Raw genomic sequence first — 27,488 nt, 5'->3', positions numbered from 1 at the left:
AATCAAAAAAACAAAACCACCCACAAATCAACTTTAAACTTAATCAACTTAAACTGAAGAGAATCCTTTGGTCCTTTCAAAATACCAACATGTTTAATTTTAATGTCTTAGAAGGATTTATAAGACAAATCCGCCAAAAATCAGAATAAAATGCTTGACATAAAACAGAAATGGAGCTTTTTGTGAGATCCAAACAGATTGTACTTCCAGTGCACCAGTTTATGATGCAGCTACCTTCCACCTCCCCTCCTCCCCACTTCATTTTTGGAAGAGAAGAAATAAGAAAACAATTCAACTTCCTGCAAAATGGAAAATGTTACTTCCTACTCAGCTCCAGATTTAGCATTTGGATTTCAAACATGATCTACGACTCTTAAAAAATTTAACTTCAACTCCAATGCCAAAATAAAGTGTTTGATATACTTCAGTTTCTCTCATGCTTGATTTCCAGCCTTCCCTCTTCCCTTCTCCTTGCTGCTCTTCTCCCCTAAAAACAGCCCCGGTTTTTTTGTCTCTGCAGGTGTCTGGAACTAAGACTCAAATTGGTGCAGAGGACCTGCAGAGCCATTTCAATGTAACAGCAATATATATATATATATGTGCTGCAGTTAATATATGATAATCAACAAAGTTTGCACCCAACTGACATTTAGGTTGTTGACATTTTGGAATCTGAGAAAGACCAAAATAACTAGGAGCTAACATAGATATAATCCCAAGTTAGTATCTCGATTTTTGCTTGGCTCAGTCCCATACTTAAGCTTTGAAGTTGCTCAAGACAGTTTTGTTCATCATTCTAAACAGCAGATACTTAAACATATAGCTATTTTTCTAAGATCATCAATTCACTTCAATTCAATTTACTTTAATTTTAAATATTCTGAAAGACAGCTTCAAACTATTTTGCAACCTTTCAGCCATTCCACACTCTGTAAGCCACCTAAATATCTATTTTATTACTGCCTTTTCCCTCAGACTTTTCTCCTGTGTTACATACTAAGATTTCTAGATCTGAAAGCTCAGCAAAGGCTGCAGTTAGCTGAATTTATGTCTACAATTAATGTGACATAATAATGTCTGATAAAAGCAAAGTAACACATTTTTTTCAATGAGAAAAAAGTTATTTTGTAACTTCTGAGCAGTACAGACAATGGTGAATGAAACTATAAATGCCTCAACAATGTCCCTTTACACTAACTGACGACTTCAATGAGTATTTCATAACATACGAGGTTGTTGCAATCTTTCCACATGTGAGATGAGAACTCTCACCACACAAATGTCTCAATCAGGAAAAAACCCACCAATGTGTCTTTATTTTTTACTGAAATTACGCTACTTCATAATACCTAGAACAAAAACATACAATGAAGTGTCACTACTATGACACTACATTATAAAGTGCTCTTTTTCCGCCTCTAGATTAAAAAAAGGAAACAGGTTCCAAACGTGCAGGCTAATAACCATTAATCACCGTTAGCCTGGAGTCTGGTGTCTGTCAGAAACCTGATTTTTATGTATGTGCATCCTAGCATAACATACAATTTGATACCATGAGTATGTGACACGATGGGCTGTTATTGTGTTAGGTTGTGTTTATGGCAATTCCAAGAATGGTACAGAACTGACTATCTGCTTTGAAAACTAATTTCATAATGCAGTTTCTTACAGTTTTTACTCTGCCTTTATGAAAAATTATGACAATCATTATCATTTCACAATTTCTTATAAATCAATAAAACCAAAGTTTATTGGAAAAACAACAAAAGGAAGTATAAAAAGAAACACAAAATATAATTTATACAACACTGATTGCCTTTTTAGGCTATGATGGACTTAGAATACAAAAGTACTTTCTCTCCCATTTCCAGGGCAAACATGGCACATGCCAGCTTTAAACATGTGGTGAGATCAACGGCCACTACAATGTGAAACTCCAAAAACTGGAGGCTTCCAAATCATAATTATCCACAACAACTCAACAAACAGCAGTAAAAAAATCATTGTGTTCTAAGCACAATTCCTAATTGTTCTAATTCCTGATTCATACCCAACCCATGTGTGTTTTATCATCGCCATAGTCCCTGATTGCAGCATCTCACATATATGAACGTTTTTTGAATGATCAGTTAAAAACTGTAACACCTTGAGGAAAAAAAAAAAGACATTTCACCCACTGCAAAGTTGCTTATAAGCTCAGAGAGGATCTCCGCTCTTCAGTACACAGAATAAAATTTTACTGATGGTGTAGTTCCTAATAATACTTACTGAACCAAAAGCTTCTCTAGCGTTTTAAAGCTTTTTTGCTGAATAACAGAAGGCAACAACTGTTTGTAACAAATAAAATACTTTCTGTGGCTAGAGTACAATAGTGCAGAAATTGACTTGGTCAGAAAAGAATGCCTGGATGTTGGTCAAATCTACAATATCTGCACTTTCTACAAATTTCCTTTTTCAGTTCTCCAACGTAAAGATGAAATGATTTTACAATACAAAAATACACTGGCTTATGCAAACCACTTATTCAGAAGCACGCAAATGAACAACTTGCAATTTTTTCATTCTGCAGCAAGAGCTGCTACAGCTTGGACTCCAATTAGAATTGATACTAAAACATACTCAGATAAAGGACAGAGGATACATGCACAAAGAGGAAAAGGCAGGAAGGAGAAGATGGTATTCCAGAGCTTTTGACATTTCTCAGCGTAGTCTAAGAAAACACAGAGCCCTGGTTCCACAGTCGTATGGCTTGCACCAGCAAATGCATGCACATTCAATACTGCATGTGAACACCTGAAAAGTGGATCTTGCAACTGTTTCACAAAACACAAACATTTAGGTCTCTTTTTTCCTTATTCTTTCTTTCCTTATTCTACTCACATAACATGCTTTGGTGGACTCAATTTTGCATCACCAGGCCATAGGCTCTGATCCTTTCAGCAGTGGAAGGCTGTAAAAGTTTTAAGACACTTCTTGATCCAAAGAACAGAAATGGATTTTACTGGCAGACTGCACAATCAAACAATTGAGACTCTAGGAAGACTAAAGCTGGAGGGACTTTCTCCACGTGCCATTGTTCAGTCTTATCTGCTACAGCAATTGGCAGTATGCTGGCTATCAGCTGAAAGGAATCTTGTGACACATGGTCATCAGCTGTTAAGACGACTTATAAGAACCTCATGAATTTCCCTTTGCAAAGAAAGGCATGAAATCTTGGAAGCCTACAACAGTTTGTTCTGGAAAGATGCAAGAAGTTTACTGTTGAGGGGAAAAACAGTGTATTGCACTTAAAAATGCTCTTGCTTATTGCTCTGATTCTTCTAAGTATCATTTAAGGGATGCAGATCTTACTTTTGGGACCCATTTCACGGAACAGAGGTGCCAAATCCACATTTAACAGTGAAATTCACTTCCCCAGTAGACATGAACAGCTCATAAATCTTATAGGCAGTTTTTGGGAAAATTTGCTTCAAGGAATGACAAAAATGTCATTTGTATCTTTTTATATCAAAATTTATATAAAAATTTATTTTGGACTGCAGCATGCAGGATTTCTCCTGACTCTCCTCTGGAGAACAAAGGCTGCGTTTTTGGTACTTGGCACATCTTGGTGAGTCTCAAACTGCACAAGATGTATGCTGTGTCTGGTACTCTTCACCTTTCCCAAAGGCTTTGAATTTGTTCAGGCCTTCAGGTCTCAAGCATTCCTGCAAAGCCATCTAAGACTTAAGACCGTACTCCTTCCACTTTACATGCAGCACAAGTTAGTCAAAGGACTGGGAAGAAAGACAAGGACATGAAGTGTCTCCTACAAAATTCTTCCTCAATTTTAAGGTAGTTCTGGAGAAGAGATGATAGGTAGTACAGGTACTTCACAGCTATTTAGGGCTGGTTAACACTGTCTATAATCAGGGTAGAAAAATTCTCTCACCTAGGTCATCCAAGAATTTACACTTTTTTTCTACAGAAGTCTGTGCCCCGTGAGTCAAGCATTTTTCTCAGGGTTTTTGGCAGGAGCAGTCCATAATGCTGCTGTAGAATTCTTACAACGATTTTTGAGCTCACAGTGCATCAAGCCATTCCTAATGCCATTTTGAGGAACACCACAGTCTATGAAAGGATAGTCTATGGAAGTTTCAGAAAGACAACAAAGGCAAAACAAAGACTGGAGGAACTGCTGCCTACTTAGCACAACCCACTCAGCCTGTGTGTTTTGAGAATTACAGAGAGTAGTATGAAAAAGCCTCAAAACAACTTAAATAAAGAATAGACATATGTATGAAGACTTAGGACAGCTACATATTGATAATCAATATGCCCTTACAAAGAGATACAATTTTTCATATACCATATAAATGAAAACTGGAAGGAGTCAGCAGTTGCCTTACTTCATTCCTACACAGTTCGAACACTTCCCAGAAAACTCTGACACTTGTCAGTCTTGAAGACAGCATGCAGAGCATTGTTCCCATACCCAGTGTGATAAAAAACTGTCACACTACAAAGTACAACATTTTTGTTGTTCTGATGCCCAAACCTTCCAGCTGGACTAGAAAGAAGTAGACTGGGATTTCTGCTGTCACAAAACCAGTCCAGAAACAGTCTTTTGTAGTTTTCTGACAAATATTCCACCCATATTTTCAGTTTCTTTAAATCAAGGTAGAAGAAAAAAAAATGTTCTTGATACTGATAGACCATATAAACTTATTCATGAAACCAAACATGTTAAAAAATGGATAAAAAAAGGAAGTTGGTAGACAGTTGGCAGAAAAACACAAAACACAAAAAAAGTACATGAAGACAAAAGTTCACAGGAGTACCAGGACTACACAAATATTTCCTAAATTAAAATTTTAATATGTATAATCAACCATTTATGGTTGGATTCAATGATCTTCTTTAGAAGTCTTTTCCAACCTTAATGATTCTTTGATCCCATGAAACAATAAAGAGATTGATTAATCTCCCTGGTAGTCTACTATACTACAAATCAATTTAGCCAGCTTTTTCAAACAAGAAAATTTCCTAGATTTAAGTGAAGTTTTATCTACAATTAATTTCTTTGAATTATTAAAACCAACATATTTGCAAACAGCTATGCAAAGTACTTTTTTTACTTTGGTACTGATATTCAAGCACCAACAGCAAAATACATTAAACACTACACTGGCTCCAGGGAAAAAAATCAAAACCAAACCACTACTACAGCTAACTCAGGATGAAGTTAGTATCCTCATTTATTATTCCACAGCAGCAACAACAAAGAAGACCCAAACCAAACTCAAGAAGTTTGTTTTCAAGAGAAGAAAGATAAGAGTTGTTACATTCTCTTCCTTTCTCTTTCTTCTTTACAAGCACAGCAAACTTCTGTAGGTTACTAGGACACGTGGTCACTCAACCATGGCCTTCATGTGTCAAATTCGGGTACTTAGAGACAAAAGATGTCATAAAACCAACACACTATATGATTTGAACAGATATTTCTGCAAGTGCCCTTCAATCAGCAGCAGCATCTCACCACACTCCCTTCACTTTCAAAAGCGAGCCTGGTTCAAGCGATGAGCACTCTGAGCATTGGATGAGTTACCACAGTAAATAAACACTTGCTGCTTTTGTCACACTGCAGGACACTGGAGAGCAGGAACAAACTCGTCTCTGCCCAAGCCCACAGGTCTGACAGGCAAGTAAAGGCTCCTCTCCATCATGTGCAAACAGTTTATTTCAGGAAAGGTGAAGGTAATTGTTTTGTCTCTCAATTCTTACACTATCCAGGGTAGTAGCCTCCATAAACACATATATCCCACTGAGAATGGCCTGGCCAGCACAAAGTACTCAGCAATCATACTCCAGAATCTCATTATATTGGAAATTACAGGAAAGAAAATATTTATCTACTGACTCTGAGCACAATTGCAACTGCCATGCTTCCAGGGGATCTGAAAGGAGTTTATTAATAACTGTTTTCTGTGCTAATGATAGAACAAAAAGCAGCAAGCATTGAAACAAGACAATGTACAGAAGTCCATCTATAAGACACTTTACCCACACCACGTTTCAAAACTAAGCTGGCTGGAAGAAGTTTATTTCATAATAATACAAAAATATTATAGCAGTCTCTAGTTCTGTAAGTTCTGTAAGTTTTGTAAGAGAAAGAACAGGAAAACAAACTTTTAGCCTACTAAAAACTATTTCCACTTCCAGATGTTGACTCAACCTTTTCATATCTCTTTTGTATATTTTCTTCGTCAACCATGAGGACTAAAAACTATTGGAAAGCTGCTAGAACCTTCGAAGTTCAAGAGCTGGAAATTAAAGGCAAGAATAACTTGTGTAAAAACTGTGTGAATGCACAGATTCTTAAGAAATAAGAGTGGAGTAACTATGCAAATATCTAACATCCACCCATGGGAGTAGATAGACTTATATAACTCAGACATACCTATACAATAACTGCAGGAAATTCACAAGGAATTCACAGGGATTTGCAAGGAACTGTAACTGAGAAAAAAAATCTTGACCAATACTCTGTAAAGCACCTTTGAACCCTTAATGATCAAGAAAACGATTGAGTATAAGCATTCTTTTCTTACCTCGTAAGGCAGTTTATCAAAATATCCGTTGGTCGGCCATTCCCTGAGGGTAACGATGCTGAACTGTTTATTAAGGGTGTCCATTCCACAGCCATACTTCTCTTCATCCTCATCTTCATCTATATCATTCATATCAATCATTGAAGTCTTTAGTGAAAGCACGGGTCTCTCTTTCACACCATGCAGCACTACTGCATCCAATTCAGTGTAGTAGTCCAGAAGAGAGCTGTTCACTTCCAGTCGGATTAGGTTTGTGGGAAAGTTTATCTGTTTGATACAAGGTGTGAACTGCCGAGCCTGAGGACCATTCACCTTTGTAGGTGCCTCAGACCAAAGTACTTCCCATCTGTGAAGAAAAAAAAAAAAATTACACACACACAATACAGTATAGGGATTAAAATCAAAGTTACTAAAGCAATTCCTGAACACAGTAAAAGGGCAGCCTCCTCTGTCAGAAGTATTTAACAAGTGAGAAACACGGCTAAAAAGACAACAAAATTTATGTTTTCCCTAGATTTGATAAATATCCTAAGGATGAATTTAACAGGACATGCTAACCCATGACCTTAGCATATTTTTTCTGCATCATTAAACAACAAAACAAGCTGTAGACTCATAGTCACACACTTGTTACTGGTACTGGTGCACAAGGTTTTCTAACATCTCACAGGTAAGATAATCGTAACAAATGGATTACAGATGTCTTCACAATGATGGTATGTTAGTCTAAGTATACAAGGAACAGTCTTGCCATGTAACCAAAACATACAGTCATCTGACCTCTCTTATTTTCCACAAAACAAAACAAAAAAAACCCAAACCCCACAGCTCACTCTTTAACATCAAGCCTGTCTAAACTACAGTATTGCAAGTTACTAAAAAAATAATCTAACCTTTTACCTTGTTTACCTGTCTAGACAAGAAAAATATTCCTTATAAAAGTAGTTCACTGTCAAATTAGCAAAGAAAGTAGAATCTTCAAGTCATTTTTGAAAGGGACCTTTGCAAAAACCGCTAGAATTTCCAAACTGCACAACTGAGAAGTTTTTCTCCTCTTTGGTCCAGTGACAGAAGGAGGTTCAGGGCATGCATAAGATTACTGTACATACATCTTCACTTGCACACACAGACCTCAAAATTCCTCCAGTAAGTGACAGGGAAACCTGTTTCCAACTCAGTAATCTGGAGGAATCAAGTCTTATATTCCTTAGGTCTTCAGCTCTTCCAAACTTGCCAAAAGGTCTGAAAACAGAAACGTGCTCTTTATATCCGCATGAGTCCTCATCCAGTGAATGGAAATCCTTCAGTCACTGATGCCCATGTATTTCCTCCCTCGAGTCTAGTTAATTCCTAAAGAAGGAAGCCTCCAGCAGTCAGTGCTGCTACTCCCTTTGACAGTATGCCTACCTCGATATCAATCCACACACTTCCACACCTTATTCCATACTCCGTCTCCTTTTGATCACCTTAGTCCCAGCTTCAAAAATTTCTCTAAGACTACTTGTCCTGGCACATGTATCTCAGAAGCACTTTATCTGCTCCCCACTACCTCAGCATCTTGGCTTTTCCTACCAGATTCCATGAAGGGGCGAGGGGGAGGAGTGGAGAAGAACATCAATTAAAAAAAATAAAATAAATTAAAACATGCTTTATTTGCAGAACAACTTGCTTAAGCCTTTTCCATCATGACAGAAAGCAAAGTGGACTTTCATTAAAACACTGCACACAGTATAAGATGTAGAAGCTTGATATTTGTTACCAGGAAAATTAAGAAAATTAATTAGGAAAAGAATAGGAAAATTAACCATATGGGTTGAAACTTCCATTTCACAATTGACATTTTCAGGTATGCACAGATAAATTTTCCTATCCTATATCAAGCTGCTCTCTAAGTACCTTACAGTAGAATGAGAGGCTTCCATAAGTCTTATCTCAAAAGAAAAAAAGTCATGAACTAAAAACAAACATGCAAGACATGAACATATGGCACATCAGAAAGTACTTATGCAGGAGAGTGGACAATTCTACCCTAAAATTAACAGTTTTCATAAGAGAAACTTAGTCATGGAGGAAAGATTTCATTAATTCATGAAATTAATGTCAACTCATGGCAAAATACCAGACGTAGTCCCACTGTCACACCGTCTCACACAGGTCAATTCTCTGAGCAAATACCTAATGTCGGCAATGCACGTGTGGTGTTTCTTGAACACATTCATATCACCACCTGAAATTTTGCTTGGACACTTCCATGTACCCACTCAAGCCACCCTTAGGGAAACTCAAGGCTAATTTTTCACTAATTTAGCACATGCTGGACCATCAGTTTCTAACAGAACGGGTCTCAGTTACTGACTTTTCCTTTGGTACCCTGAAGAGAGGATTATCTAGCAGTAGTAGAGCTCTGGAAAAAAAATAATGCATCTGGAGATCTAGATGCACCAAATTGGAGCGCAATAACCAACTTCAACTAGCAGTTATCTGTTTTCCAGTCTTTGTAATAAACTAGAGAAAATGAAAGACATGTAGAATGACTTTACAGTCTTGTGAAATTCCACATTACATACCAAATGTTGATGAACAACAAAACCAGTGACAATTTTCCACTGTCCTTGCCATATTCTTCTTTTCATCAACAGCCCACCAATCTAACTTTAAAGGAGTTAGCTCTCGGTTTATCTGAAAAACCTCAAGTCAATCAGGTTCATCTGATGTTCTTCTCCGCCTTGGTGGCACTGCACACAAGAACAAGCAACAGCAATCGCTCTGAGTCAGGGCTGGTAGGTTCTTTCCAGGTGTAGGTATACTCAACACACCCATTACTGCAACTGGAAGTGATCTCTTCATCTAGGATCACCCGTGTGATACTTAATGGGCTACACATAATCTGAATGGGAGTGAAGAATTCACAGTGGGATCGAAAGTCTAAATTTCCAAGAGGCTTCAGTAAGAATTGCATGTCTTCTGTTCTAGAGCATTCTTTTTTTATGGTTACCCATTTAAAAATATTTCCTAAGAAAGGTATTTTTACAGTCAATCCTGGCTTGAGGGTACATACCAAAATCAGCTTCCCTAATAAGGTTGCCTGCATTTGTTCCAAACTTAAGGTGCTCAATGAACTATTTAACTCAAAACAAAGAGAAACTGAATCTCAATAAATTATGTTAAGAAAGTTGAAGGAACCTTGCCCATTCCCTGCCCTCAGTTAATTAGGTAGTTCTCAAAAAAAAAAAAAAAAAAAACCAGCATCAAATGACTGCAGGTAGCACATTGCTTGTCCTCATGCCTCTCAGATGTACAATAACAACTGATCAAAAATGTTGCAATGAGAGTGCTTTGATAAGAAGGTTTCACCAGTACTGTGCTAGAAAGCCTGTCTTTGCAGTGCCACGCAAAGCCTGAGTAAGAGTCAGCAACATCTGTATTATTTTCTCTAGTGGTTAAAGAAAAGGAGGACTTTACGTGAGTTTCTCCATTTAGCTTTAATGGACTCACTTTTCCTACTAAACTTCTCTATGTCTCACGAAGATAGACAAGAACTCATTCTGCTCTGATACTAAAGACTCCATACACCTATGAGGTAAAAAAATATTCCCATTCCCCTTCCCTCACCAGGAAGGAAAATACAGTCTAGTGATTTCTAGACTGAGAATCATATTTGCAAGGTTTATGTTAAATGAGAATACATGTTTAATGCTTGCTTAACTTTTGTTGTCCTAATGCTGTTGGAAAGGTTTTTAATGGCTAGGATGATGCCTGAGCAGACCTGGTTACTTCTGAAGACACGTATGTAATAAGAGAGAGTCTTTGGAAAAGACCCTAGGAAAAGAAATCAGATTTCTCCCTAGCAAGACAAGATTAAACTCTGCTTGCAATTTAATGAGATTTCTTACATCGTCAAATTGAGATTGGTGTAGAAAGAAGTTTTCTCTTTCCCTTTCTCTTTCTTTTTCCTCCTTATTTACCCAGAAGGTTTACTCTTGGTGATTCCCTAATGGCTTCTTCAATGTAAGTCCTTTTAAAACATTTTGATATTCCTGATAGTTAGTTGTTGTTAGACATTGTTTAAATGGGAGCTGTCAAGTAAAAAAATTTTTCAGAAGTTTTTCAACTTTTTCCTTTCATAAAAATAACTTTGCTTTGTAAATTTGGAATATAAAAGGAAAAGCTCATCCTTGTTTTTCTGTTTTGGTCTTTTTTTAACTTAATTTGACAGTTTCTTTTATATCATATATTTTACAGTGACACTGTATATTCATGTGCTTCTATAAAAACTCAAAACCAGAGATTCCTAACTAGTTTGGAACGTGTGGCCATGCTTGGGGTGATGTTTCATAGCACATATCCTTATTGCTACGTGACAATTACCTCTTCAGTAGGTTATAGAGATTTTGTCTTGTGATTAATTTTTCTTGTTTTCTACAGATAAAATGTAACACTGATTAGGTTGTTTCTCACAGGTGAGATACCACAGTCATTTGTCTGGAAGCAGTTCCATCCTGCCTTGTGTGTTCCTGCCATTTATTTCTATTTAATTTATTTTATTTCATGTCGTTTAGAATTTTGCTAGAAAAATGAGTGTGGTTCAGCATTTCCTAGTTTAGCTTTGTTTGCTGTATGCAAAGTTTCTTTCTCTTTCTGAAGGTCTTGAAGCCTGTAGAGGCAGAAGCTGCTGCAAAACAGAGGAGCAGGTTAATGAAGATGGACACAGTAAAAGGCTCCTGCTCCTTCCATTAGGTAAGTTCATTGTATTTAAGCAGTACAATGCTAATTCAGATGGGAACGCAGCAGATTTGTTTGCTGCCAGCCAGGATAGAGATCAAAATGTTTGACAAAAAAAAAAACTACCCCCCCTTCTAAAAAAGGGGAGTGAAACCAGAAAGGCAGCGTACTGAATGTAAAATACGATCAGTTTTTGCTTGCAGAGAGCGGCGTTCAGATGGTTCGTTCACTCTACCTTTTATTCCCTGTGAATCTCAGATCAAAACACCCAAAACACTGCTGATACCATCAACACATTAGAGTGTGATAAGGAACCTTCGGGGCTGTATCTCACCTATGTGTAACACACAACCTAAGTTCTAGGCATTTGCATCCTTACTTAAAACTTGTTTTGACATTTTCAGGGAAACAGCTTTTTCTTGTCCAGATGCCTGTCATAGAAGAATGAATTCTGGGTTCATGGAATACAGTCATTTTTGAGAAATCTCTGAAAAGCTCATGTGAACAGGGCAGTTATTTGAAATATCTGGAAAAAAAATTTTTTTCTTGTCACTGAGGCTAGCTGTATCTTATCTATCAATCTAATAACATCATGAGAAATAAAGTCAAGTCTCTTGGTTGGGGTCAGCTCACACCACTATCAGGTGCACTTGTCACCACTACACCTTTGTAGAGCTCTGCCTGTTCCACTGGTTGAAGCTTGGTGACAACTCATCATTGTCACCAAACCCTAAGCATACATAATGTGCACCACAGTACAAAATCAAGGCCACATTAGTGGCCATCATAACACAACACAATCAAAAATAGGGATTAATTTCTTCCCCACATAAAACCTGAGACTTTATGTTACAATATTCCCTCAATCTCATGATATTATTTTTTTCTTGGGCCTTCCGCACTCTGATAATTCATGTAACAAATTTGTACATGGGAAGTTGGTATAGTTTAAGGAATTACCAAACACTTCTCACCAATCAAGGTCTAAGTGATACAAATGAAAAGCACAAAAGGTCTCCATGTGTTAAAGCAGCAATTTTGCTGACATTTATGATTTTTAAAAATTGTTTTATGTGAAGGAGATTCACGTAGTGCCTTCTGTGTTTAAAGCAGCAAAAAACATGAGGACAGAAAATCCTCAGCTGGATGCTGTTTAAACCACAATGAAAAAACTTCAAATTAACTGTCATGTTTTAACCATTAGGATTAGCTAGAAACAATTACAGACCCTCCGAAAAATAAATGCTTGTTCTCATCCATGAAGATCTGACCCCATCTCTACAAACACTCCGAAGAAAGCTCACCTGAGCCAGCGTCATACAACGCTCTGACAGCAGTATTCAGTGCACCAGCAACAAAGAAACACGACCAAAGACCTCTTTCTGAACACCTGCATGAGTCACTCTTCCATGCAACTGAAGCATAAAGTGAACACATGGGACAACTATGTGGGTGTTAGCCATTTTTCAACAAGAATATATAAAATCCTCTTGAGCAAGTACTCCAGTACACCAGCTCCTTACAGAGCCTCTCGTAGGCTGCAAGCTTTTGCACACAGAAAAGTCTTGGATGAGCTGATGTTTTAAATATTAAACAAAGAGAAAAAAAAGATTACTTAGCTGGACTAGTATAATCCACTAAACATTTAAGAACATCTCAAATGTTTTCCTCTCAACATTTCTGACTCCACCATTAATTTGGCCTGGTTTTTAATATCAAAGTAGGAACAGGTGAAAAAGAACCTTCCTAATGACCTGCTGTAGTGGGTTTCTGTGGCTGGGTTTTGGTAGTGGGGGGAGGCTACAGGGGTGGTTTCTGTTAGAAGCTGCTAAAAGCTTCCCTGACCTGTGGAGCCAGTGCCAGCCAGCTCCAGGATGGGCTTCCTTCCACTGGCCAAGGCCAAGCCAATTAGGAGTAATGGTAATGCTTCTGTGATAACATATTTAAAAACTGAAGGTTGTTGCGCAGATGAAAGTTCCAGCCAGGGAAGAACGGAGTGAGAACATAGGAATAACAATGCAGACATCAAGGTCAGTGCAGAAGGAGGGGCAGGAGGTGCTCCAGGCACCAGAGCTGAGGCCCTGCAGCCCGTGGTGAAGACCCTGGTGGAGCAGGTGGATATCCAAAGGAGGCTGTGACCCTGTGGAAGGCCCAGGATGGAGAAGGGTTCTTCTGGGGACCTGCAGCCTGTGGAGAGGGAAGCCCACACTGGAGGAGGCTTTTCCCAGGTAGGACTTGTGGCCCCTGGGGGGGGGACCTATGTCCATACAGCTCATTTGTGAAGGACTGCACCCCATGGAGGACTGACCCATGGGACAGCAGTTTCACAAAGAACTGTTGCCTGCAGGACTGACTCACACCAAAGAGGTCCATCAAGGACCCTCTCCTGTGGCAGAGACCCCATGGGAGCTGGGAAAGGACTCCTCTCCCTGAGCAGCAGCAGAAACAACAACTGGCCATAATCCACATTCCCCATCTCCCTGCACCACTGAGGGGGGAGGAGGGAGGGCATGGAAGGAAGGAGGGGTGGGGAGAAGGTGTTTTTAAGATTATTTTACTTCTCACTCTTTTACTCTGATCCTGTAAGTAATAAATTTAAGTAATATCCCCACTATGAATCTGTTTCACCCATGAAGATAATCAGTAAGTTACCACTCTCAGCTCTTAACTCATGAATCCTTAGCTGTTCTTTTTTCTCTCCCCTGTGCAGTTGCAGAGGGGAGTGAGAGAGCGGCTTTAGTGGGTACCTGGCATCTGGCCAGGGTCAACCCACTACACCTGTCCTTTCTATACTGGTGTTCAGAAACAGATCCATAGTCAGCTGATAAAACAAAGCAGCATTGGAAGGTTTTTTGGTAGCAAGGTGATTTAAAAAATGAGTATCAAAATAGTCAGAAGAGGAAAAAAAGGTTCTAAGTGCCTTTTGAGTAAGTAGGACATGGCCTTTTTTAACAGAATAAAATAGTATGCCAGTTCTTCAAGACCAAAATATCAGTTAAACAAGGAATCATCTGAGATTACAGCAGTATTCCATCTTCAAAAAAACCTATTCTTAGCTGACATCTCAGAGAACTTTTGGAAGTGAGAACAAGGGACCAAGAACTGAAGCAGAAAAGAGACCGCGCCCTTGCAACTTTTCAGATTCCCCTCATAAAGGTGAGCAAATGAACAGAGAAAAAATATTGCATACCTCATGTGGAGAAAAGGTCCCTTTATCTTCCCTTCAAGACACCATGCATAAGACATGTTTGTCTCCTTCAGAAGAAAGGAGACAAACCAAATATGCAGCCCTGAACAGACAAGTCCTTCTGAGGGAAGGTAAACCAAAAGAAAAAAGTCCTTCTAACACTTCTCTAGCAACAGGACTAAGAAGTACTGAAGAGGCAGCACAGAGAACTGGTTCCAAGGATGCCTGAGACAACCTTTTTCTAACCAGAAATGTTATTAACCTGTGCAGGCAGGCAAGAAGGTATTCTTGCCTACAAATTAAAATGCAGGGTCCTACAGAAGCTTCATCTTTTATTATGAAAAAGGGAGTCTGAGCTCTCACTGCTTACACCGCAAAAGAAGTCATAAAGCACATACCCAAGAGTTTTATATTAGTATTTTCACTTCCATCTCCTTTTACCTCTCTGAACAATTTTCTCTTCTTTTTTTAGTGCACCTTACTAAGTAGCTCCTTCAGTTAACATTTCTTGAGCTTTCCTCCAACACCTCTCAGTCTTTACTGAGGCGTGCTGTCTTAAGAACCTAAACAGACATAAAATAGCATTAGCTTATCAATCAGAATTATATCTTTGCAATGCCCTGAAGCACCCTATGTTACAATTACCCTAATGCAAGATTATCAAGTTACAGAAATAATCTCTACATAATGTGCTACATCATAAAGAAGTAAAAATCTACATCATAAAATAAAAAAGTAAAAAGAAAGTTCACAGACCAATCGCCCAAAAGTTATTTCACATCAGCTTCTAAACTTGAAAGTCTTAAAAGCTGACTTCACCACATACCATCCTGTAAATAGGTTCTGTGTTACAGTGCCAAATACACTCATTCTTCTGAAGTTAGGTGGCCTATTACTATTAGTTTGACCCATCACTGTTCCTTGAACTTGTATGTTTTTGAGCTATACAGAATATTCTCACTACAGACTTGTAAAACAAACAACTGCTCTTAAGAACAGTATATGACAGAATCATACAGAAGATATTAATTGGGAATTTTGAATACATAACATAACATCCGATTTTCCAAGAGTTTTCCAATGAGCATCAATGGCCTAGTATTAGGAAGCAACGGGTACTAAGTTAGACCTGTAAGTATGCTCTTTAGCTGCATCTGTAAAAGGCAAGTCAGGAAAAAACACCCAATATCCAAACCAATACTAGTTATACCACCAAAGTGTGCATTTCAAAGTAATACAGTATTTGCTGGCATACTATTTTCTACAAGATACATTTTCTTTTATCAGTTCTCCCTTCCTTTATAGCTTTGGTATCATTTAATCTCTTCTGATACGGAGTACTTTGATTGCACATACTGATAGCTTTTCCCAATGCTTTTGCCCACTATGTACTTTGACCTATTCTCTTTCTCCTTCCATTTCTATTTCCTCACCTCCTCACTAAGAGCTTCACACCTCATACAAAGTATTTTATTTTACTATATTACCACTCCCCAGGTCACCATCTTCCTGACCCCCCAGCTGAAATTTCATCAGAACTTTCTACTATGAGGGAAACCAACAGGATCAAATCAGCTTCTTTCAGCCTATGCAGTGAGTGTAAAAACAAGGTGCAGCTCACACCCTTTGATCAGACCAAAAATAAAGATCTGACAAATGGCTTCACCTTTTGTCTGACTGTTCTGTGCTTCTGGTTTTAGTCTCATTTCCATATGAATAGTTTCAGTGCCTGATTATACTATACACGCAACCTAAAGCATACAGACAAGAAAGTCTATGGCTACGTGAAGCAGGGTGATACAGCAACTGTGAATCCTCAGCTTCTTTTACACAATTTGCTCTTCTTACTGGAGGAAGAACTCAGACCTGCCATTTCAAAAGTGTTTTCTCTACAGACATAATCATTATTGCTCATAAAAATTCCAACACAAAAACTATCATTACACAAATTAAATTTGATATTAGGAACTGCATTAATTCCTACAAAATATCTACATCTCTGAAGTTGTTATCAAACCATGTCACCACAGCTTTAAAAACCACACAGAAATAAAGTAAATGTTAGTGGGTCGGATACAAAACAGATAAATACTAGGAAATAAAGTTCACTAAACAGCACTATTTGTAGCATTTAACATCTTACAGGAAAGCATAAAGGAGAAAAGAAAAAAATTACCTCACTTCAGCTGGTGGATTTTGAGAGTAAGGATTTGCAGAGCATGCTAAAATCCTGACTACAGCTCCAGGATGATAGGTTTCCAGAATGTGCACTGCAGTGGGATAAACCGGTTCTTCAAAAGCAAGTTCCACGTAGTCTTGGCTACAGAAGGTGGATGGTGTCCTCTTGAACGGCAGCCGAGCGCTGGGGCAGCGATCCCACCAGGTCCCGTAAGTTCGAAAGACAGCAGTCTGAGTAAAGTCACCAGAACTAGGGTACACGTTTGGAATACCCGCTAAATTCCACATGGTATACGACATGCTGTTTTCACTGCCATAGTGAGAGCTGAAATCCAACACTTCTTTGGCATACTGAACTATTTCAACATTGATAGGTAAGGCTCGGGTGTTTGATTCAATCGCCCTCCGACTGTTCATTTCTCCTCTCGTCGCTGTCCTAGCTCGGCGCCGAAGGCACATATAGTAAAACATGCTCAGAACTGTTAACATGGGAAACACTGGTGGCATCTAGATATGACTTAGGAAGATGCAAAAGGTCAGGAGTCCTTTATAAGGTGCATTAACTGCTTGTGGTGTTTTGAAAAGAGCTGACAAAACAGAATGAATAAACGTAGTGAGTAGATACAACATTCTTAGAAAGCAAATTGTGCTCTTTCTAATATCCTCTTAAACAAAGTAATGCCACCAAAATACTAATAAACTATGAGATTTTATTTTGAGTTAATTGTTTAGTTGGAGATTACTAAGTGTGGCTTCCCATTTACTGTGTCTAAAAGAAACATTAGACAAAACCTGCCCTCAAGCAACAAGAAAACAAATGGTTAAATCAAGCATTATTTTCAGGGATTTATAAGAGAAAAAAAACTTGCACTGACTTAGGGAAATCAAGTATGAAATGAAATTTGGCCCTTGCTGTGAACAACTGTAAAAGAGTACCTTAAGACAGAACTTCACGTTATGAAGATACAGCTTCTCAAAACCATTGTGAAAAGCAAACCATTGTGAAAAACATTTTCTTAAAAGCACTGTGAATGGTTTTCAGAGTCAAAAGAGCAAGCTTTGGGCTGTTAATCTAAACCGAGAACTTAATGCACTGCTTCCTCTATCAGAGTACTAATCTGAGAAAGACTCAAAAAAATACTATCTTTACCATATGAAGTTGTCCATGAACAGCATACACCAATGACAGAAGGGTCACCGGTCTCCCGAAGGATGCTCAGAATTCATTAAGAAACATCATCTGCCTTTAAGCCATGCAGCAAAGTAAGTCTTCAAAAGAGTCCTGGCATCAGAAGCAGAAGTTCTCACAGAAAGCATTTTACTTCTGAAGAGAAAAAATTTTTTTCACTTATATAACAATTCCATTACGCATTAAACATAAAACGTACTAGATCTGCATACTGTTAAGCTAGTTAAAAAAAAAAAAAAACCACAAAGCATACTAATAATTAAGGATACTAGTGTGCTTTACACAACCTGCACCAATACAAGTAAAACAATCAAATAAGCAGGTTTAACAATTAAAAAAAGCTTAATTCAAGGTAAGTCACTTTACTAAAGTTTTCTATTTACAACAGTGAAGAAACATTTATAGCTGAATGTTGGCTACAGGACACAGAAGGGCTGTTATCATATTCCCTGCTCATAAAGGTCCTCTTACATATGCTGGTCCCATATTTAGCAGCTGCTCCATACCTGTGTGATGTAAACCGCGAGCTTTACCAACATACAACAAAATATGCAGCGTATTCTCTGGTTTCCACTGACAGCACACAACACACTTGGGCTAAGAATTCACATCCTCCAGTAGCACAAACCATTTCTCACAAACTAGCCTTCTGATTACCTTGTTCATCAGCTTTAATAGTAGCGAAGAAGGAGTAATGCCTGTAACCTGTTAAGAGGCCAAAACAGGGATGACTAAGCATGTCTCAAAATAGAACAAATGTTTCTTCAACAGCCTGTACTGGATCTGCCAATTAGTTTATCACAGGATTACACGCTGTGGTAATCTCTGAACCAACAGAAGTGCCTCTCCTATTGCAGAAGACAGCTCAAAAAACAACTAACACAACACCTCACACTGCCAGGCAGACAATACCACATATTCAGTGTTTGCAATGGGTAAAAGCAAGACCATGCTTTGGAGTTTTTGGAAGCATAAGCTTAAAGTAGGGTAAATAATTAAACAAATGGAGACTTTTGTATGTCTCTATGCAAATCCACCGTGTGTGTTTCTCGGGTCAGTTGCTTGTTTCCCGTACTTACACACTTAGACACACACACACACGTACAAACAGCTCTCTTCCATCTGAACGTTTCCAACAAGGTGGTGCTTGTGGTAACAGATAAGGACAGGCTGCACTATTTGCCCCTCTTACCTATCACAGAAAGAAAGTTTACTAAAGTGTTCACTTCTCATTTCCTTGTCTCTTCTATTATTAGCCTTTTGTTTAGTTCCTGTCCTTCCTTTTCACATGTTGACACAGCTGTTAACAACACGAATTATTCCTGAAATTCAGTGCAGATGGGAATGCATAAGACAATATGCTGGATCTACTTCAAGCTCCCCTGGAATACCCACAATCAATAATGCCACAATTCCCCAAACCTGAACCACCTTTTAGAAAAGGCACTGGGAAAAAAGCAGCACAATTCTGAATCTCTCCTTTAAAAAAAAAAAAAAAAAAAAAGAAACCTAAATAAACAACTTAAAACTGAAAACTGCTATTTTATTTTTTTCAAAGCAGAGATGCTGTAAAGATGTAAGTGAAGATTACAAAAACATTGTCCTTCTAGTTTTTTCCTTCTTATAAAGAAAAAATCTATTTACAGAATATGCCAAAAGACATTAAACTTCAACAAACGTACTGCTATCAAGCCCTGGAATCATGAGTGGATCGGCACCTACATCACATTCTAACTCAAAATTTCACCAATTAACATGATTTGAAGGCTGCTCCATGGAAATTACGGCTTTCCAGATCTCAATTTCAAGAATAATTCGGCTGGGGTACTTCCAAGATCAAGTGGGAATCACTTTATCTCACATACACAACCTACACAACTTCGTGTCTGCACTGCAAACTCGAGGCTGCCTCTGGCCACAGCTCGGAGCTCCCCCAGTGCTGCTGTAAAACCCAGCTGTGCTCCTTATCAGCTCGTCAAAGAGCAGCATAATCGTGGGGTGGTTCAGAGCTGTACAACAACGAGCTGGCCACTTTAAGCCACGTCTAACAGAGCAGGTAACTTGAGATCATGCTGCAGATCTTCCATTAGCAGAAACATTAATCTGGGTCATTCCCACTCTGGAAACGTGATGATTTCATAAAACCTGCAAAAATTTCGTATCCTTGACGCTGACACAACTTTATCAATTTTGGCTGGTACCAGTGAACAAGCTCAAAAGTAAGTAGGAATACAGAGCTTTCATAAAAATGTATTAGTTTAAACAACAGAAGTGGAGGTAAATTAGTTCTGAAGAGTTTAGAATAATAAAGGATTTAGTCGTTTATAACAAGTAAGAGGAAACAGAAAACTATTCTAAAAGTAGGATTAAGTAAGTATTAGGACTACAATACAAATAGGAAGTCTTCTTCTGGCATTTTAAAATAAGCATTAATGATTATGTGGAGTTAAAAGACCAATGAAAAATTGCTCCAGAGGTTAAAGGATAACAAGCTAGTGAAAGAATTACATTAAATACAGTTCAGTAGGGTCAGATGATACACAGAGATTTTTTCAAGAAACTAACACAGGTCAAGCCAATTTCTAATTAAAAGGATTTAACTTGGAAAAAAAAAAGATTAAAAATGCAGACTCAGATCTATGCAAAGCATCAAGACAAGCAGCTCTAGAGCAGAGCAGTTCAGTACATGCAAATTTTATGTGGAAAACTCCTCCCTCCCACAAACTGCTTGATTATTTTAAGGAGATCCTTTTTAGGCCCATGTAACTATGTCTTCCAATCTCTGGCAGCGTCCTTGGCCTGTTGCATATTACTGATTTTCTTTCTACAGGCATAAGTATGCCAAACTGAAGATTAATAAAGGTTACTTTTAAATGCATCTTTTTATCCTCCTCCCAAGCAGCAGCCTTCTACTTATTTGGTTTCTTTCATATCATAATTTTTTCTGTCAATTCCATTAAATTGACTGAAATGTCACTACTAAACACTAGAACCTTCAGCAGCCACCAGAGACTAGCGCAGAAGACACTAAAAATTTTATTAGAAACAAAAAGTAATATGCTATGAGCATACAGGAACATTGTGAGGTGCTATCCTATGCCTACATGTCCATTTTGCACTTCCAGGCTGGATCCAGTTCCCAGCCTCTCTCCGGGGCTGCGTCATCCCATCTCACGCTGCCCTCCCATCTCACGCTGCACACAGACCTATCCCTCTCTGCTTCACAGCCACCTCTCCAGCCAGCACTGCTGGGGAGTCAGATGAGTCCTGGGGCTTGCCCCGGCAGACACCAAACACTCCTGCAAGCAAGTCTGTTCTTCTCCCTGAACCAAAACGTGAAGTCAGCGCTGGCTCGAGGGGGCAGTAAGACTGGAAGGGCCCCAAGTCAGACCAGTTCAAAGGGTCACTGAAATGTTACTTCTAGTTTTAGACAGGACTCCAGAGAACAACACTGGACTAGACCTGGAATAAAACTTTTTTAAGAGAGAGAGAAGCTACCTTCTTTCAAAATATGTTACAGTACATCATATCATTTACAATATCTCCTACCCAGAATATTACTTGACAACTATTTCAATTATATTCCCTTTTTCTATTATGAATAACCGTTCTTCTCCTCATGCTATATATGTAGGAAGTTTTCTAAGACTGTAATGCAGGATTTGTGTAAAAATGTAACAGGTAACAGATACTAGATTTATAAAAAAACAAAGGATGGCATATTTCATCACTGAGCCATCCCTGGATAAGCACATGATAGACAAGAGTTCATACTATTTCAAGAGAAGCAATACATGTACATATACATACAACATGTATATGCCAGGTTTGATTCTTAAAGCCAGAGAGGCAGTAATTCCTGTTTACACCACTGTAGGAAGATAGCTGGGGGTAAAAATTAGAGGAAACTGAGAAGTTATAATCACATCTTAGCAGAAATTCTAATGGTAAAGAAATTATAGGGTAAAATGCAGCTGCTGCTCCCTGGATAGAAAGCAGCTGGCAGCTCCACGATGATTCCCATACAACAATAAGCACCTGCTATGGGGGATGAAACGGAGGGTGGAGTGAAGACACCACAACCAGGCTCTTCAGAAATCCTTGCAGGGAGGGAACTAGATAGCACTTTGCAGCTGATAAACCGCATAGCACCTGTCAGCCAAGGGAGACAGGGGATGTCCTGCTGCTGAGCCAACAACTGTGGCAAATCTCTCTCCTCAAATGAACGTGATTAATTAAAGCCTAACTGTAATACTAATGCATATTTCCATCCCAAAGTTACCTGCCTCTAAGGTATAACCACCCCCACTGGGCATGCACTATGTATTTTTTGACTGTATCTTTAAAAGTGCAGCAAAACAATTTTACACCAATCAGTAATAACGGTATTTATGACTAAAGTCACTCAATCTCCACCTAAAAATAAAGAAATAGTATAAAAGTAAGTTGAGAAGGGGGGAAAAGTTACAGGAGACTCCACTGTAACTGCTTGAATGAGTCAACAGGCTGAACCTGTCTTCCCCTCTCATAGGGACACCTGTTGGGTAAGAACCACTCTGTGCGTGCTGAATACTTTTATTGGGACTAGAGCTTGTCTGTGTATTGCTTTGAATATGTTTTTTGCAGTCAGATACTATCACTGGCAACCTTTGAACCTTAACTTGTCACAATCTTCTATTAGTAAGACCGTTTTCCCATAAACTGATACTGTGAGTCCTTCATGGGTGTTGGCAGCCACTGGCAGTGGGTAACACACCCTAAAAGTGTGAAGACCCACTGCGGGGTCTCCCTTACACTGTTGGCTGAGCCCCCTGAAAAGGGCAGTCAAATTGTCCTTTGATCCAGATGGACTGTTCAGTGAACAATCCCCATAAGAGGACACTGACACACTGGTTGGGCATGAGGGTATCAGCTTTCTTGGGATATTGACAGACTAATAAATCACTGATGAACTCTCCCCACACTAAGGGTAGAGGAAATCTCCCCTTTTCACATGACACATGAGTTTTGGTTATCTCACACTCGGGAGCACTGAAGAGAGTTTTCTTTCATTTGACTATAAAGGAAAGAGCAGCACTGACAAATTACAAAGAACATATAAATGACAAAAGCAATAGATTATACTATCTGAAAAAAGATTAATGCACTTTAACATATGCATCTTAGATAAAAGATGGTAAATGGGAAATCTCTTAATTATCTTTGTACACTAGTGCACAGAGGGAATAGTGGATCCTTACATTACAGTCTAAAACAGAATACTTTTACCACAGGTTGGCATCTCTTGCTGTTAATTACCTCGATTATACCAATATCTATGTTCAACTTGTTGAAACTAGAAGCAATTATTAATTAAAAATTAATAAGCTCTTAGAGCATACTTTAAACTCAGGCCTTACTTGCTGTGTTTTTTCACATAATATATTCTGGCACTAAAACTAGCCATTTTACACATTTTTAACTTATAAATTTATAGTTTGAAGAAAACTGGAATATATGTCAAATTCCACCTAAAATGTTCCTTGTGTTGCCATCATGAGCACTAAAACATGCAAAATCCAAGAATTTCACATTACTTCACTGACTGCCTTCCTGCCAGGACCAGAGTCATTGCGTGGTTTAGCATCGCAATATAACGAAGACAGAAGTTCCTTTGGCACCTATGATGTGCGCCAGGGGCCATCCTGCCTTCTGGAGGTTGTCTTCATGGATAAAAGAAATTATTTCTCAGTATGGGTAAATCATCAGGTAGCCATTTCTATCCACAGCCTAATGTCACCAGCATTATACCACTTGAATTCAACCAACTACCCTTCCAGCTATGGTGAAATTCTCCTCTTCATGCCAAAAAACTAAAACCAAAAAGTCCCCATTGAGTACTACTTTCAAAAAGGATTCTGAGTGCATTTGTCTTGTCTTCTCAATCTTCTCTTGACATTTCCTCTAGACTCTGTATAGAATTTACTTGCTGGTCAGCTGCTTCCTCACTGCATTGATCACAGCTATTAGGCCACATAGTTGTTACCTCCCATTGTCACAGAATCAATTACCTTGGAAAAGCCCTCTGATTGAGTCCAACCTTTGACTTAAAACCACCATGCCAACTAGACCATGGCACTGAGTGCCACGTCCAGTCTTTCCTTAAACACCTCCAGGGACAGTGATTCCAGCACCATCTCAGGCAGCCTACTCCAATATCTCATCACCCTTTCTTTGAAGAAATTCTTCCTCATGTCCAACCTAAACCTCTCCTGGTGCAGCTTAAGACTGTGTCCCCTCATCCTAATCACGTTCATTCATGTCCAAATGACACCCATTCATCAGCCTGCACTGGTAACAAATAACAATGCACAAGAAGTGAAGCACCCTAAAGCACGTAGGTGGGGAAAAAAAAAAAAAAGAATGAATAAGATATCTCATTTTTTCAGCTCCTACCCTGCCTTCTGTGGTGTTGTGATCGGGCAACTGGGTAGAGGTGCAAGTGTGTAACACGCAGGCGGGACACCCGCAGGGCAGAGGAGCACAACCCGCTCCCAGCCCTGCCCGCTTTGTCTGCTCCCAGCACTGTTCCTTCCTCCTTGCCTGCTCCAGCCCATCCCCACCACTTCCCACCCCTTAGGGGCCCGCGCTCTCTGAGGCCGGGGCTAGTTCCCTTCCCCCGGGGGAGCTCCGGCCGAGGCCCAGGGGCAGCAGCGGGCGGGACCGCTCGGTGCCGCCTCCGCGTCCCTGCCCCGCCGCGCGGCCGGGCCCCGCCAGGCGGGCGCGAACACGCACGCACATACACACATACATACACATGTACATACATACACACATACACATGTACACACATACAAACACACATATACCCGCAGCCGCCCGCCCCCGCCGCGCAGGGCCAGCCCCACACGGGGGCTCTGCCGGGCCCGGCGCCTCAGCCCCCCCGCACCCGCCCGGCGGCGCCGCCGCCACCCTACCCCGTCCGGAGGGCGGAGCCGCCCGGGCCGCCGGTGCCGCCGCCGCGCCGGGCGCCGCCGGAAGCCCCGCACGGAGGGCGGCGGGGGCGGGAACCGGGGGAAGCGGCGCGGCGGGGGCGGGGCCGCCGGCTGCGCCTGCCCGAGCCCCGGCGCGGGGCGGGCCCGCACCGTCCCGGCGGGCAGCGGGAGGCTTGCTGCGGGATCACGGAATCGTGAAATTTTAAGGGTGGGAAGGGAGCATTTAGTCCCAACTCCCCCTGACATGGGCAGGGACACCCCCCACTACGCCAGGTTGCTGAAAGCTACGTCTAGTCTAGCTTTGAGCACCGCCAGGAACGGGACATTCCCAACCTCTCTGGGCAACCTGTTAGAGTGTCTCACCACCCTCACAGTAAAGAATTTCTGCTGTTTATCTAACCTAAACTTCCCCTGTTTCAGTTTGTACCATTACTCCTTGTTCTACCTTTACTGTTCCTGGTGAAGAGTTCCTCTCTGTCTTCCCCATAGGCCACCTTCGGGTACTGGAAGGCTGCTATGAGGTTTCCGTGCAACCTTCTCTTCTCCAGGCTGAACAGCCCCAACTTTCTCAGCCTGTCTTTGTAGGAGAGGTGCTTCAGTCTTATCAACTTTGTGGCCTCCTCTGGACTTGCTCCAACAGGCCTGCATACTTATGTTGGAGGCACCAGACCTGTTAGCAGTACTCCAGATGGGGTCTCACAGGAGCAGAGTAGAGGGGGAGAACCACGTCCTTCAGCTTCTGGCCACACTCCTTTTGATGCAGCCCAGGACATGTTTGACTTTCTGGGCTGCAAGTGCACACACTGCATGGTGAGTTTTTCATCAACAATCACCCCAAGTCTTCCTCTGGAAGGCTGCTCTCAATCACTTCTCTGCCCAACCTGTAGGTGTGTCTGGGATTGCCGTGACCCACATGCAGGACCTTGTGCTTTGCTTTGTTGAACTCATGAGATTCACATAGGCCCACCTCCCAAGACTGTCAAGGTCCCTCTGGATGGCGTCCTTTCCGTCCAGCATGTCAAATTATTGCCGTGTTGTGGTTTGTGACTCAGGCCTGCTCTGCCTTGTATCATCTTACCTCTGCAGACGTGAAGGCTGCAGTGATATGGGCACCTGCCCATGATGAGCCCCAGACTGGTTTCTCCCAGAGCTTTTTACAAGGCAGCATGTAAGCCTTGCCCTAGCCCCATCCCAACCAGGTTATGCTTTTGACATGGTGCTGGAGTCCCCGCCATATCATAAGGCAAGCCCTGATTTTAATTAAGATTAGTGAGTATTTGCTCCAGCAAACTGCAGTGCCTCTTGGGTTCCTACCTGGCATATTGCAAAGGAAGTATCATGGTTTGCATCCATATCCTTTAATTTGGGACATGCATCCAAGCATTTGTGCTTTCTCTCCCAACCTCTGCTTCCGATTAGAGCTTCTGCAATGACTGCCAAAATTGCTGTCACTCAGTCTAGTCTCCTCAGATCTCCAGTGATGCTAGTGGCCTGTACCTAGGACTGTTAAGTTACAGTAGAAAATAGAGTTGCTAGTAGTCAAATATAATTCTGAAAATCCAGAAAATATTCAAAATACTTGCTATCTAAGGTACTTTTTGTATAATGCTTTAATATAAATTCTATGTATTTATAATAAGTTGCAAATATAGACATTTTTAAGTTTAGTTTGCTTGGCAGTTGCTAACTGCAGTGGCAGACAGGCTACCACACGACCCTGTTTTCCGCAAGCAGACTTGCCAGGATGACCAGGCAATTCATACTCCTGCATGCACCTGTGTGCACACATATAGAAATACACATACATACACACGTGTTCTATATGCCTAAGATGCCACCATCCTATTTTAAAATAACAGTTGAAGCCCCAGCTTTTAAGGCACTGCTTCTGTGGAAGAGGAAGGCAGGCCCTTCAGGTTTCAGTGCCATCAGTGTAGTATGCTTCTTGGCATCATTTAGACTCACCTCAATCCTACAATCAGGTGCTAGCTACAGAGTGTTTATAAAGGTGCTTTCAATAACCACCTTCCCAGGAAGTGTCCAACTTAAAGTTTGAATTTGTAATACAAAATAAAACTGGAAACAAGTCTCTGAATAAGTTTGATGAGTCAGAAAATAGGTTAGGCATGAAGCTGAATTTTTGTAGTTTATTTTGTTTATGTTATTGTTTTCATTTTACGTTTTGTACATATCGTGCTATCCTCCCTTTTTAAAATAACTGAAGAAAAAGGGATCTCTTGGAAGGCACAATTTACCGAAACAGTTTAAGACTTCTACTTTAGCATTAAATATATCATCTAAGAACAGGAACCCAAAACTTTTTATTTCTTTCTATTGGCAGCTATAAAGAGAGCAAGAAGCAACTAGTTCAGAGGTCTCTGTTTGGCCAAATCATTCCTATCCTGTGTTTATTTTCACACTGTATTGAGGTTGATTTCTGTGTCAGTGCAGAAGATGAATATGAAAAGTTTTTACGTAAGCCCACGCATCTGCCAGCTCACAGAGGCTGAAACAGACTCCTCCTACTTAAATTTAGCATTGTCAGAGTTCTGTGTTTGGATAGTTTGCTGCCATGGGGAGACAGGGATACCTCCAGGTGATCTGGCCTATCCCATTCACTGCTATGGCAGGTGCCTAGGAGGCACAGA

The 27,488-nt window shown here is 40.1% G+C and overlaps 1 protein-coding gene across 4 annotated transcripts in view; it reads right to left on the bottom strand.

Annotated features, from left to right (window-relative positions):
* Positions 1-24,841, bottom strand: part of FBXL4 (F-box and leucine rich repeat protein 4) — a 61,217-nt gene extending 36,376 nt beyond the window's left edge. The window contains exons 1-5 of one of the 4 annotated variants that reach the window (XM_050315526.1): positions 24,823-24,841; positions 18,524-18,571; positions 17,828-18,001; positions 16,676-17,264; positions 6,591-6,936 (exon numbers count right to left, since the gene is read on the bottom strand). In XM_050315526.1, the coding sequence (XP_050171483.1) occupies positions 6,591-6,936; positions 16,676-17,184 (855 nt within the window). In that variant the 5' untranslated portion in view covers positions 17,185-17,264; positions 17,828-18,001; positions 18,524-18,571; positions 24,823-24,841. Of the gene's footprint in view, positions 1-6,590; positions 6,937-16,675; positions 17,265-17,827; positions 18,002-18,372; positions 18,614-24,822 lie in introns of those variants that run through there. The other 3 variants (XM_050315528.1, XM_050315527.1, XM_050315524.1) reach the window with 3 other exon arrangements.
* Positions 24,842-27,488: the final 2,647 nt, after the last annotated feature.

Source organism: Myiozetetes cayanensis, unplaced genomic scaffold, assembly GCF_022539395.1.
Source record: "Myiozetetes cayanensis isolate MyiCay16 unplaced genomic scaffold, myiCay2020 scf2-11, whole genome shotgun sequence".
Classification (NCBI taxonomy): domain Eukaryota; kingdom Metazoa; phylum Chordata; class Aves; order Passeriformes; family Tyrannidae; genus Myiozetetes; species Myiozetetes cayanensis.
This window is presented reverse-complemented; position numbering and strand designations above follow the sequence as displayed.